We start from the raw sequence: 13,626 nt of genomic DNA, 5'->3' as shown, positions 1-13,626 counted from the left end.
TTCTTTACCATTTTCTTAGGCAATCGACAAAGAATCCCATGCATAAAAGCATAATTGACCCTAAAATCAAAGTTTGATGGAGTGAAAAAAGAATGCGGCGGCCCCCGTAAATTAGAATCTTTAGAGCTAGCTTGCAAGAAGTGCTGTTAATAAGAATATGTGAAGATGGCGACACCCAAACAAACTATCATTACAAATTACAACTTGATTGGTGAATTGGCCCATTTCCACCAATTGTCCCTAGGATACATGTTAAGCATTTAATAATGACTACAGTTTTGAGTGCGACGCTAATTCTCTATAGGCCTGAAAGACATGAGGTTATTGAAGAACACAAATTTGCACTTCACAATTCTTCTCGAAGAAAGAAGTATTCCCGACTTATGTCTTCCTGCCGACAAATTTTAATCCAGTGCAAGGCATTGTCACTAGAAAAAGAAGTCCATGTGACGAATAATATCAACGAATTGCTTTAGACCGAGGGGACAAGAGGTTAGGTTACTTACAGAGATGGTATTAGTTCTAAACACCTAGATTACCCAAAGAAACACAACTCTAAGCCGAATCGGAAAAGACTCAGTACCCAAAAGAAAAATACTTAACCCCTCTATCAAACAATATATGCCATGCCCCCTACTATTGCCATTTTTCGTACTGCTGTACAGGGGCAGATTTCTTATATAAGTCCATGTGTCATCGAACATCTCCATTCAGTCTTGGAGAGCTATTCCCAAGCCTGGTATCTCAGTTATCTTTTGATGTATTTTTGTTTTGATTTAGGGTTCTGAGGCAGTGAGGCTTAGCGTAGTGGGTTTCTAGTAGAATGGGCTCGGTGAGTGTAAATCATGATGAGCTGAATAGTAGATCAGAGCAATTGGGCAAGCGCACGAGTAGCAAGAGAATTCTTGGTACCGCATTGGCTTCTGTATTGATAGTCGGTGCCGTTATCTTCCTCGCAGTTGGAGTTCATGGGCATGATAAAGAGGGAGACAAAGGTGTGAGAACAAATCGTTTGGGATGGGGGAATTCGACTTCAAATGCAGTGAAAGAGGCGTGCAGCAGCACGCTTCATCCAGAATTGTGTGTCTCAAGTCTTTTAAGTTTTCGTGGGCTGTCCAGTCAAGCAGGTTCCATGGAGATCGTGAATGCTGCTGTGAGTGTGGGCGTATTAGCAGTCGAGAAAGTGATAGCCCATGCTCGCAGTCTTTATAGCCCCGACCTTGACTTCAGGCAGCGCGGTGCTCTCCAGGACTGTATGGAGATGTTCGATGACACGCTGGACCAGCTCAACGCCACGCTGTCAAATCTGCACAACACATCATTTTGGTCCATGCCGAAACACGCCGCTGAGCTGCAGACGCTGCTGAGTGCGGCCATAACAAACCAGTACACGTGTCTCGAGGGCTTCCAACTCTGCAAAGGAAATCTCAAGCACATCTTGAATGGTCCACTGAGTTACGTGTCGAATTTGGTGAGCAATTCTCTTGCCATGGTTGGCCATTTCTCTCCCCAACCAAATCAAACTCTGGGCAGTGCAGATTCCATTTCCAATCGGCGGCGCCGCCTGTTGTCAGAAGATTTCATTGCATCTGACGAGGAGGGTTATCCGTCGTGGATGTCGGCGGAAGATCGACGGCTTTTACGGGCTCCTGCACATAGGATGAGGATTAATGCTGTGGTTGCGGCGGACGGGAGCGGGCATCATAGCAGTATTCAGGCGGCTGTGGATGCAGCTCCTGAGAAGAGCAAGAGGAGATATGTGATCCACATTAAAGCAGGGATGTATCAGGAGAATGTGGACATTCCCAAGAAGAAGCCAAATCTCATGTTCATTGGAGACGGCAAACACCTGACTGTCGTTACTAGCAGTCGAAACGTTCATGATGGCTACACAACTTTTCGTAGTGCAACTGTTGGTAAGTTCTTTCCTTTCCTCTGTTAATTGCAAAATTTTCTAGTGCATTGGATATCGAACGCCGTATTAGTAAGTAGTCGAATACTGATAAGCACTAAAATATCTATAATTTTGAATCGTGGATTATGCTTAATGATTGTGCTCCAATGTTACATCTCTTTCATGGTTGTCTTTTTAGCTTTCATAAAAGATCACAATAGAATTCAATAGTCATCTTTATATAACTTTTAAATATTAAATATTTCTTGATATAGATATAATATACGCACTTAATCTCTCCATCCATTTGTTATACTTCCCTTTTTAGATATAAGCAATTGTCTCCCCATTCATTTGTCCTAACTAAAGTTAAAGAAACAATCAAATTCCCAAAATAAGATAGATTTATTCCATTCACTTTGGGAAAAAGAAAATGCATTTCATTTGATTGTTTGTTTCAACTAAAAAAGAGAAAATATTTCATTAGAAAAATGTTTTATTTTAAAATTTTTTAAATGATTCTATTTCACATTTTAAAGATTTTTTAAACTATTTTATTAAATTTATATTTTATATAAATATATTAAATTAAATAAGTTAATGATATTATTTAATTGATAGGTAGAAAATATTATCAATTGATGAGCTAAAGGGACTGTATAATGAATGGTTCATAAGGCACGACACTTGCTTTGCAAATTGAGTTGCAAGCTAAGTGGGTTTAACCTTGGAGGAAACTTCATGGTTAAGCGCACTTGAATTGGAGTAGTACCGGGATGGGTGACCTCTTGGGAAGGCCCAACAAGTGGAAACTCCTTGTGAGCATCACCTAGATGCAATGAGTGGAAAGTCCTTGTGAGAATTACCTAGATGTAATGAGTGCTTAGTGGACCATTCATTCTCATGAGAGATGGGTTCTTGTGAATCACTACTCATGAAACATTGGTCCTTGTGAGCATCACCTAGATGCAACAAGTGGAAAGTCCTTGTGAGCATCACTTAGATGCAATGAGTGCTAAGTGGACCATTCATTCTCATGAGAGATTTGTTATTGTGAACCACTAGTCATGAAACATGGGTCATTGAGTTTGACTCAAAAACTACACAATTGAATCTTGATAAAAAAAATCATGATATTATTTAATATTAAATAATATCATTATTTTTTTATTGATAATTGGTTCCATATATTGCTTTTGATTGGAGCTATGAACCAGTGGGGTTACAATGGGAGACCTCATCCCTAGGTTACATTTTTTGGTCTGTTAAGGCATTAACACCTCCCTAATTTGTTTGGTATTGATCTCTTAATTCTCTTTCATTTCTTGGGCATCTCCTTATCACTCCAAATGGCACCCTTATCTCTCTGCAGCATCCTCACCAATTCGAACATGTACCTTCCTCCTCATTCCTCCATCTACACCATAACAATTGTCGCCGAATGAAGAGGCATTAACACCTCCACATTAGCAACTTTGTTTGTTTGGTCTCAACTACATGGCCTCCATTTTGCATGTGCCAGCCTACGTCATCGCCTTTTGACTTGAACCAATTCGTTGGTTGAGGGATCCAATAGATGGTGGGGGCTTCGAGCAAGCTCAAACCCAAGACTTCCCAAGTAGGACGTGTGTAGCTTACCATTGCGTCACGGGATCATATCAAATAATATCATTAACTACTTTAATATAATATGTTACATATAATTAAAATATATATACACATTTAATATGAAACAATATATGAGTTAATATTATTATATGTTTATTATTTGATTTTTAAAAAAATAATTAATAAACAATTTGAATGGATATATTCTTTCTATCCACACATTATTATTGTCTTTGATAATTTACAAACAATTTGAAATAAATATACCCTATTTTAAATGGATATTATTATTCATTATAACTTAATGTTCAATACTTTCTTATTTTCTAGGTTATATTAAATTTAATTTTATATAGAGAGAAATAAAATTATCATACTTAAAATTTATAAATTTAAAATTTAAATATTTAATTAATATATTTTTTTATATTTTGAACCATTTATAAGTATTTTGTTCATATAAGTATCAACATGAAATCAGTACATTTTTTTGTGAATATAATCATGAGACTAATATCCTTTCCTTTCAAACAACAAAACTAGAAATCACTTATGGAAAATCAAGAGTGACAATTTATTTATTTTTATGGAGGATTTTTCATCCACAAAGTTGTTTTAAGTACCCAATATGTGAGCACAAGCCATGCTGAAACCTCTTTAGCTAAGAGCCAAGGATTGAGGGGTATCCATTCCACCAAATTCGCAAGAGGTACAATCTCAACTTCATCCTTTATGATGTCAAAGTTGTGCACTCAATAGAAGTTGATCCCTAGTGGGCTCATTAAGAACTATTCAACTTCATGTGCAAATCAGTTATATGCAAATCAGTGATTCATTGACAAAAGTCACAATTTAGAAATCTAATTATTTAGAAACCACCTCCATATTAAAAGTCAACTTGAAAGAACGAAAATTCATTTCATAAAATTTCATATTAAATGTCCCCTTTAAAATCAATTTTGATTATCTTCAACAAAAACTTCATTCTTTAACCAATTTAAACTCACTCTTCGGAACAATTAATAGTGCAATTCATTGAAATGAGATTTAACTTATATAGCAGCTTTAAATTGTTCCTTTAACCAATTTAAACTCACTCTTCGGAACAATTAATAGTGCAATTGATTGAAATGAGATTTAATATATTTAGCAGCTTTAAATTGTTCCTTTTTCTTTTTTTAAAATAACTATCATATGACAGCCATTGAGGTTAGGAATCTTAGCTGGGTACTCTCACAAATATATCTTGTCCCTTATTTTATTTTGGAAGTGGCTGAAAACAGCACTCCATATAGTTTTTTAAATCCAAAAGAATTTTTTTTGAGGAAAACCAGCAGTGCACTTTACATCTTATGATGTGATATATTGATGAGTAAACAATAGAGCTATACTAATTTGGAATGAATACTGCAGCTGTGACGGGGCAGAAATTCATCGCCCGCGACATAACTTTCCAGAACACGGCAGGACCAGCCAAAAACCAGGCAGTGGCCCTTCGTGTGGGATCAGATTTCTCGGCATTCTACAGGTGTAGTATTAAGGGCTTCCAGGACACTCTTTATGTCCACTCCCTTCGCCAATTCTACCGCGATTGTGACGTCCATGGCACTGTAGACTTCATCTTTGGCAATGCCGCAGTGGTTCTTCAGAACTGTAATCTCATGGCACGTAGGCCCTCACCAAAGCAAAAAATAGTGTACACAGCTCAAGGCAGAGAGGACCCAAATCAGAACACGGGCATATCCATACACAACTGCAGGCTCTTAGCAGACCCTGAGTTTCTTGCTGTGAAGAGATCGTTCCAGGCTTTTCTGGGAAGGCCATGGAGGAAGTATTCTCGTACTGTAATAATTCAGTCTTACCTGGGCGATTTGATTCAGCCCGCCGGTTGGTATGAATGGGCCGGAAACTTTGCATTGGATACGCTCTATTATGGAGAATACAAGAATTATGGCCCCGGTGCTGGTACTGCAAATAGAGTAAAATGGCGGGGCCACCATGTGATCAGGACATCAGGGGAAGCAAGCCGGTTTACTGTGGGTCAATTCATACAAGGAAATTCGTGGTTGCCATCTACAGGTGTTCAGTATTCTTCAGGTCTTATATAGTTAACGGCAACGTAAGAAATGGTGTGTAGAAGTTATAAGAAGTCTGTGTTTTCATTTGTTTTGCTACTTTGATAGCATGTCCAGAGGTTAGTGTTTGACCATACTTTAAGTATCGTATAATTGGTTTTGCTTGGTTTCTTTTTCCGTTTATGGACAGTTTAATCTGGTTCTGGAGAAGGGATGGATGACCAATTTCCATAAATAATTTCATTGCTCTTTTCTGAATGAGAGAATGCGTTGAAATGTATATCTGTTCCTAAGTGTGAAGAACATGTTTGTGACTAAGTTCGTTTTAATTTTTACACCAAAATTTCCCTTAAATATTGATGAATGATAACAGCGGATTTTAGAAAGCATTTTCAAATAGAGAACAAAAATGTTTGCTGGAAAATACCATTTAATGGATTCTAATTTAACCAATCGAGGGTTCCTTCCTCATAATTGTGACCGGTTCATCCAGGTAGCCTTAAATCCCACACACTAAGTAAAGGTTAGTCAAATCTGAGTGTTTAATACTTTTAAGTCTAAAAATGTATTCTTAGTGTGACCACATATATTAAGCAACATATTAAGTCTAGAAAATGTCAGTCAACTCTGAGTGTTTAACATTTTTAAGCCTAGAAGTTTAAGCTTAGTGTGTGTGGTTTAAGCTATTCCAGTCCATCCATTTTATAAACAAACGAAAGTTTGAAATTTTGACAGATTAACCTCTAGAATAGGTATGAATATGGGGATAGACATGAGTAATATAGTTAATGTGATATAGATAGACATTAGTGGTTAGGAAGTGTAAAAAGAAACTAGTTTAAAAGAGGTATTTCAAATTTTCTATAAATTATTTTGCATAATGTCAATCTTGTTAATCTATTGACGCTTGTTTTTTCACATAGCCTTATATTATGTGAAAACTTCATAATTTCAAGGGGACCTACTTAACTTCAACTCCAACATATAATTAACAAAGAAAATGATGGTCCAATCAAGGTCATGTATATTTAGTACAATATTATCAAAGTTTCCTAAAATCAATTATTGGATATTGCCTATAACAACCACCAAGCATTTATACAACGCTTTCATTACAATTTAGAAAAAATATGTATAGTATAATTGAGATATGTGGTATTAAGGGGATTTGCCATTTTGGTTGATCATGGAAAACACCAAGGCTAACAATCTCTAGAGATACTGTAAAATTGAATTTATTTTAGAGCTCCAAATGAATTGGTCTAGCATCCTCCTTTCTTAAATGTGAATAATGCTCAAATGTAAAAAAATGATAAATGAATGCAATTCAATGCCTTGAAATATAATACATTATGAAAATGTCTACTAGTTAAGTCATAGTAGCTAGTGAAATGGATGGGAATAAATGAAATTTGAATTTGAATTTTACAAATTTAAGGGTCAAATCCATGGGAGTGGAATCGATACCATACTTGTTAAATTGATCTAGAACAAAAAGATGCTAGAATGGAGGAAATAGAATATTGAGAATAGGTGCATGTAGAGGTGTAGTAAATGAGTAATTATAATGAATGTATTAAGATATGTGTTTGTGTGGATATAGTGGAGATAAATGTATAGAAAGTGTAATGAGGGTAAATAATAATATTAAAAATTAACCAAAATTCAAACAAGAATGTGTCCTTTGTTGATGTGTTTATTGCATTAAGTAATTCTCTCAAAATAGGTGCAAAACCATATGAGAATTTTCATGAAAATTGAAAGTTCACCACTATAAGAGCATCATGTTATGTCATTATTATACTCACTAATTTATAAAGTACCATGAGGAATCTTTTTTTGTGTGTTTTATTATTTGTAATAAAAAACTTGTCTACCTTCATGTGAGTGTCTTCTTTTCATACACTATTTTTCTAGGTAATACCTTATGCATCTTCTATTGTTTCTTCTTCATCTTCTTACACTACATTGTGTTACACAATTTCAGTGGACTTGTCTTACCTATCTTTTGTTAGCATTATGACAGTAGCATACTATTAGTGCTAATGTTTCCTCATTTTCTATCCAGAGTGAGATCATATGTATTCCTATTTATGAATGTAATTTTCCATCCCTAGTTAGTCACTATTTTTGAGACAAATAGAACCTATATTTTTTAATTTATAGATTATATATGTAATGGTTGAGTAGTGGTACTAGGTCCAGTTATGCAAATTGATGTGCCATATGTATCTTGGACTACTAGGTTATTGCATTGGTTAGCCATTTGGTCATTTTTCAATTAGTATCATTAGGATCACTCATGTATATTTTTACATTTTATTTTGATAGTTACCCTAATTGTGGAGGAGGTTCTTCACTTTCCACACCATAGCAATTATTCTTTGTTAGTTATTTGTAGCTAAACTTCATGGTTCAAGAGTATTCTTCATAATAATCTACATGTTCCTACTCCTTTTAGGATAGTTTTTGGAGGCTTCTTAGTCCTTCACATTTTTTCTCTCCTATCCAAAGGACATCTATTGTATCTATGACAGAAGTGGTCCTTGGGAGTCATCTTGACTCCTTCCTTTGTTCATGTTTTTCTCTCTTTTGAGTAGTAGTTTTTCTCTAGAATGTCTTCTCTTTTTTCATTTGTGATATATCTATGTGTACATGGGTACCTAACATGGTCTTGTTTTCATGACCTATACCACATCTTTGTATATTTTTCATTCTCCTTAAGTTGTACACAAGGGAGTTTCTTGTGAGAAAATGGTACATTACCTTACTAGTTTCACTTAGGAATTATTCAAAACTTGTTAATTTAGGTTGCTCACGTCAATTATTTTTTGTATCAGTGACTGAAAAATTTGTCATGATCTTAATTTGTCTTAGGGTTTGATTCTTGTCTTTATAGCAAGGTCTTCTCATTTTTTGGATGTATTTGGCTATCTATATTTATTATCTTTTGGCACTATAACAATTATTTCTATTCCATCTCTTGTGTGGTAGGCATTTGATTTTACTACTTATATTCCTACTCTTATGAGTTCTTCTATTTCTCTAAGATATAAAGAAAAATTATACAAGCTACAATAGAAACATTTGAAGACAATAATATTCAAATAGAATTAAGAAATATCCCCACCAAATTACTTGCAAGGAGAATTATTGCAAAAAAATTAAATCTTAACTACTTCCAAACAATAATAACTTAAAATTTATTAAATGGAACCAGAAACTTCTAACCCCTTCAAATAAAATTGGCTCCAACTATATATATATATATAATTACAAGCCCAAAAGATATCACACCCAAATGTAAATTGTTAATTATATCTTTAATGATAAAATTCAATAGATTTCTAATGGGGGTATTGATTTTAGATTAAGGTTTTAATATACTACAAGCCTTCATGAAGATTTGTGCTCACTTTGTTAGTAGATTTGAAAAAAAAGGGGAGCTTGGATAGCCTCAATCATAGAATTTTGAGATGAATATCTAGTCATATTATGCGTAGTAAGTAATATTATATGTATTGTAATATCTATTCTTAATGGGTTGCATATTTTATAACATTCTTGATAGGTGCTCATTTAGTGCTTAATTAACACTTGTACAAGTAGAGCATCTACATTCAAAATATTTAAAATACACTAGTATTTGTACCAAATCATAATTAATATCTAGATAATTCCCACCATCACAATCGTTGTTATCACATGTACAAGTCAAGGGGTCCTAGTCAACATAAAAATAGAATAAGTGATCCTATATAAGGGAGTAATTTTAGATGTGGATAAGTATTCACAACCCATAAAATTATAACACATATACCAAATAGGTGTTACTAATAATTTAAGAATACCATTTTAATTAATTAGTCTCATGTTATTTCTTAATTTGGTCTGAAAGGCCAAAATTGTTCTTTTTTGTAAATTTATACTTATGCTTATGTTCACACCTCAATGTGGCTTCAATCACTTATCAAACAGAGAATATATATAGCAACAAATAGGAGAATAAATTTGTGTTGGGTTTTGATATCATATTTATTTCTAGAGGATCTCATGTGGTAGTTGTAGAAGGAAAAGACAATAGAATAAGGGTAAAATCCACCATGTTGTCTAATTCAATGATATTGAGCCATGTGTATAAGAAAAAAAAATGAGGTCACATTTATTGTCTTGGTCCATTATAAACAAGGACTTGTTGAGAAAGTCACTATTTTAATTTTGAGGTACCAAATTCTATTTTCATAAATCCATTGTGTGCTCATAGATTCTAATTTCCAATGATATTTCATTGAAAACCTACAAATAATGGTTCAACATAATTTTTTTAATGAATTATCACTCTTTTTCACATCTATGCACTACTTTACAAGAATATTAACAAATTGTTCACTAGTATGGGGGCTTATCCTCGTTGAATCACTATGATAACCAAGGTGGTGTTTCACCCTCTAGAAAGTATAAAACAAATAAACCTTTCAACCAACAAAGTAGTATAATTACTATGTCACAAACTCCTAAGGTCTCATCTATAACACCTTCAAAGTGTGGATAGTTTACAAAACTATTTGATTCTTTATACATTATCATGCAAAAGCTATTAAAATATATTTATTATACTTCTTAAAAATAAACAACTTTCAATTGATTAGCTTTCAACAGTTTTTTTGTTGATTTCATCTTGTTGTTAGACATGATACCAAGAAATGTATACATACTTATCATTTAGCAAAAACATGTCAATGTTGGGGCTATCTAGATTCACAATAAAAATGAAAGTGCTAACAAGTGAATTTCCAAACCAAACTAATAGTTATAAATTTATACAGATCCATTTCTATCACATTCTACTAACTTCATTACCTCAACCTTTCTTTATCATAAAAATAAATCAAATATGATGATAAATATGGTTGATTTCCACACTTAACCAATTCAGACATGTGATATCATCTTTTCATTTATATATTTTCTTGAAAATGATATATCCTATGATAAAGAGTATTGATGTCTTTATATACTTACTTGTTTCAATGAGGAGACCATTAATTGTTTTCTTGTTAATCCTCCTAGCAAGGTCAACGTTATAATTAAAGAAATATATGTGTGTGTGTGTGTGTGTGTGTGTGTGTGTGTGTGTGTGTGTGTGTGTGTGTGTGTGTGTGTGTGTGTGTGTGTGTGTGTGTGTGTGTGTGTGTGTGTGTGTGTGTGTGTGTGTGTGTGTGTGTGTGTGTGTGTGTGTGTGTGTGTGTGTGTGTGTGTGTGTCTACTTTGGGTTCAATTAATTTGATAGTCCAAGTTGGATCTAAGTCAATGAAAACCACAATTGTTTTTGTTTTTGGATTTGACTTATTCAGAGTGAAGTTAGGAATTTTGTTGCTAAATTCCATGAATTATTTAAGTTATATAGCGCATAAATGTAAAATTTTCCTCAAACCAATCATCTAGGACCTTTACAACCTTGTGATGTTTTCCTATTCAAAGCATATTTTAAATTCAAAGTAGGTTATTTAAGGAGATCCTCTTTAACTCCTTGTACCTTGGTGATCATTTCCCCTCACATCACTCAACCATAGAAACATGTTTCTATTCTTATGCCTTCCTCTTTGAGAGCTAAGAATTTAAATTCTCTGTTAGGTAGACCTCCTATTTTCTCCAAGATTTTGTAGCCCTAGATGATTTCTTTTGTTCCTGGACTATTAAATAATCATATAGAACTTGATCTTAATATTATGAGCACATTTAATCACTTTTTTCATTTCAACACAATTTTCCTAAAAAACTCAATGCTTGTAATAGTGTAGCACTATGTCCTAATAATTTAAATAAAAAGGCCTCATATAGTGTTGGTTGTGAATGTATTTATGTTTTGTTGTTTTGTGACAATGTAATTTCAAAAGATGACTACAATGAATGTAATTAGCACATCTTCCCCACCAACTTGCATTGAATTTACCTCCCATCTCAGCTACCTACATTCAGTGTTGCTGATTTCCAGCAACATAAGGAATTTATTTTGGTGTGATCTCCTCCATGATTGGTTTTGAGTGCTACACTTTCTTGCAATTTAGGGTTTCCTCCTATGCATATATGTTGGTAGATTTTGTTTATTTTTAAGATGTTGGTTCTCTTCATGGTTGCTAGAGGTACACAAGCATAAAATTTTATCTCAAGTTTCAACTTAAGGTTTGTCTACTTGTGGGATGACTATAGTTTCATAGGGTTCATCGAAGGTAATGTGCATGTATAGATATCATATTATAGGGAATCTCTCAATTATTTTTTATATATTTCTTGGGGGTTCTATCATTATTATAAAGATTCTTCCTTGCCACACTTGTTGGTACAAATGTAATTAATGTTTGATAAATGTGACAACATTTTAATATGTTATAATTTTTGCAATAGTTATTGATTTGATTTATGTGGATTCATGTAGTTTGGTCTGGATAACTAAGTAAGATATCTATGCAGTTTTTGTGATATGATGGTATGTATGCCCAGATTAATTATTTTTTGCTTCAATCATGGTTTTCTTCCCTACATCTATGACTATAGACCAATTGATAGGAACCAATCTCTTTTCCCACTTGACCAATCTCATATTTTAAATCAAAATATTTTAAGCATTAGTTTAGTGTTGGCAGTCCTCCATATGCACCCATCACTATAGATATAACCAAGGAATCGTTCTCAAGTGAATAGTCAATAGAAATATTTTAGATGAGTCAATTATATATGGATTATTTATTGCTAGTTGTCCTTAGTTTTGTGATAGTATTTGGGGTTAAGACATCGAGTTGGGTTTGGCTTTCATTATTTCATTTTCTCCAATATCCTTGGGAACAACCTCATCATTCTAAGATAAGATCAAAACATAGGAGATAAAAGCCACCCTTGACAAGTTATCTTAGAATCCTTCACAATTCTATTGATGGGCCATTTTACTCATATGTTGACAACCCTAGCCTTATAAGTAAAATATATTATAGGAAGAGGATTAGATATTTTGGGATCTAGCATGAGGATGGTCTAATATTGATTTAAAGGTGAAAGATCTATAGAATTTTATGTTTACTCAATATTAGGTAGAAAAGTCTCAATGAAAACATTTAAAAGAGATTACAGTATTTCATGGAATTCTTCAAAACAAGACATGGACAAGCTTCATTGTTCTTTGGGATGTTGTCATCAAAAGCAAATCAAACATGATCTCATTTCTCATAACATGACAATGAACTTGCTTCCCGAATTGAATCTCCCTCAAACTAGCACATGCCTTCAAAATTTTGACAAAAGAAATTCATCTGCCTACCCATCCACTCTTAGTACTAATCTAGAACATATTAATGTTTCCATATAATCTTATAAGTGTATTTAACAAGCAGTGTGTTCCATGACACCAAAATTGCTTTAGATAATTTTTCAAACACTTGATGTGCATCCTCTAAACTCCCCCAACAACATAAACTAGCAGTTGCAGGGGAAGTGCCTGCAATGGGAGGCCGATAGGTGTGATTGTTAAGGAGCATGAATGAGCGATATAATTTAGTTAACGGTAGAAGCCTTCAATAGAGTTATACAAATAGACATGAGTAGCATGATGTTCTGAATGACAGTGTTATTGATTTTTATAAAGTAAGGTTGTCCAATAAATGAGAGTGGTTAGAGAAGTTAGGGAAATAAAGAGACATGAGGTGATGTGTATTATATAACTAAACAAGGAAATTTTATTAAAGTGAAAGAGTCATTTATTTGTGTACATATCCCAACGAATGGTTGTTCCCAAAGTTTACAATTTTCCACCCACCATCCCCCATGCTGGCGTATGCAGCATGTTGTACATGAAGAATATGTTATGAATATAGTTATACATTTTTTTTTGTAGGCTATATTGTTCCCAACCAATTTTTTTCTTGGACCCAGAGTCTTGTTCTTATCCACCCTCCATCCCCCATGCTGGTAAGACCAGCATGTTATATAGCCTTTTGTTGAATTGCATGTGATGTTTATGGTGAAATACCTGCATCATTTTATCATTTATATATGTCA

The 13,626-nt window shown here is 33.8% G+C and overlaps 1 protein-coding gene across 1 annotated transcript; it reads left to right on the top strand.

Moving 5' to 3' along the window:
* The first annotated feature begins 699 nt into the window (after positions 1-699).
* On the top strand, positions 700-5,835 carry LOC131078801 (pectinesterase). The gene is made up of 2 exons (XM_058016564.2): positions 700-1,916; positions 4,916-5,835. Exons 1-2 carry the CDS (start codon positions 824-826, stop codon positions 5,608-5,610), a joined length of 1,788 nt encoding a protein of 595 aa, XP_057872547.2. The 5' UTR covers positions 700-823; the 3' UTR covers positions 5,611-5,835.
* Positions 5,836-13,626: the final 7,791 nt, after the last annotated feature.

This window comes from Cryptomeria japonica, chromosome 2 (assembly GCF_030272615.1).
Source record: "Cryptomeria japonica chromosome 2, Sugi_1.0, whole genome shotgun sequence".
NCBI classification, from domain to species: domain Eukaryota; kingdom Viridiplantae; phylum Streptophyta; class Pinopsida; order Cupressales; family Cupressaceae; genus Cryptomeria; species Cryptomeria japonica.
The sequence above is the reverse complement of the archived record's forward strand: the minus strand, read 5'-3'. Positions and strand labels throughout refer to the sequence as shown.

Excerpts from the sequence above, each read along its gene's own strand:
- LOC131078801 (XM_058016564.2), top strand. The coding sequence starts at position 824 with ATGGGCTCGGTGAGTGTAAATCATGATGAGCTGAATAGTAGATCAGAG. Across the intron at positions 1,917-4,915 it reads TTTTCGTAGTGCAACTGTTG|CTGTGACGGGGCAGAAATTC; the intron begins GTAAGTTCTTTC and ends TGAATACTGCAG.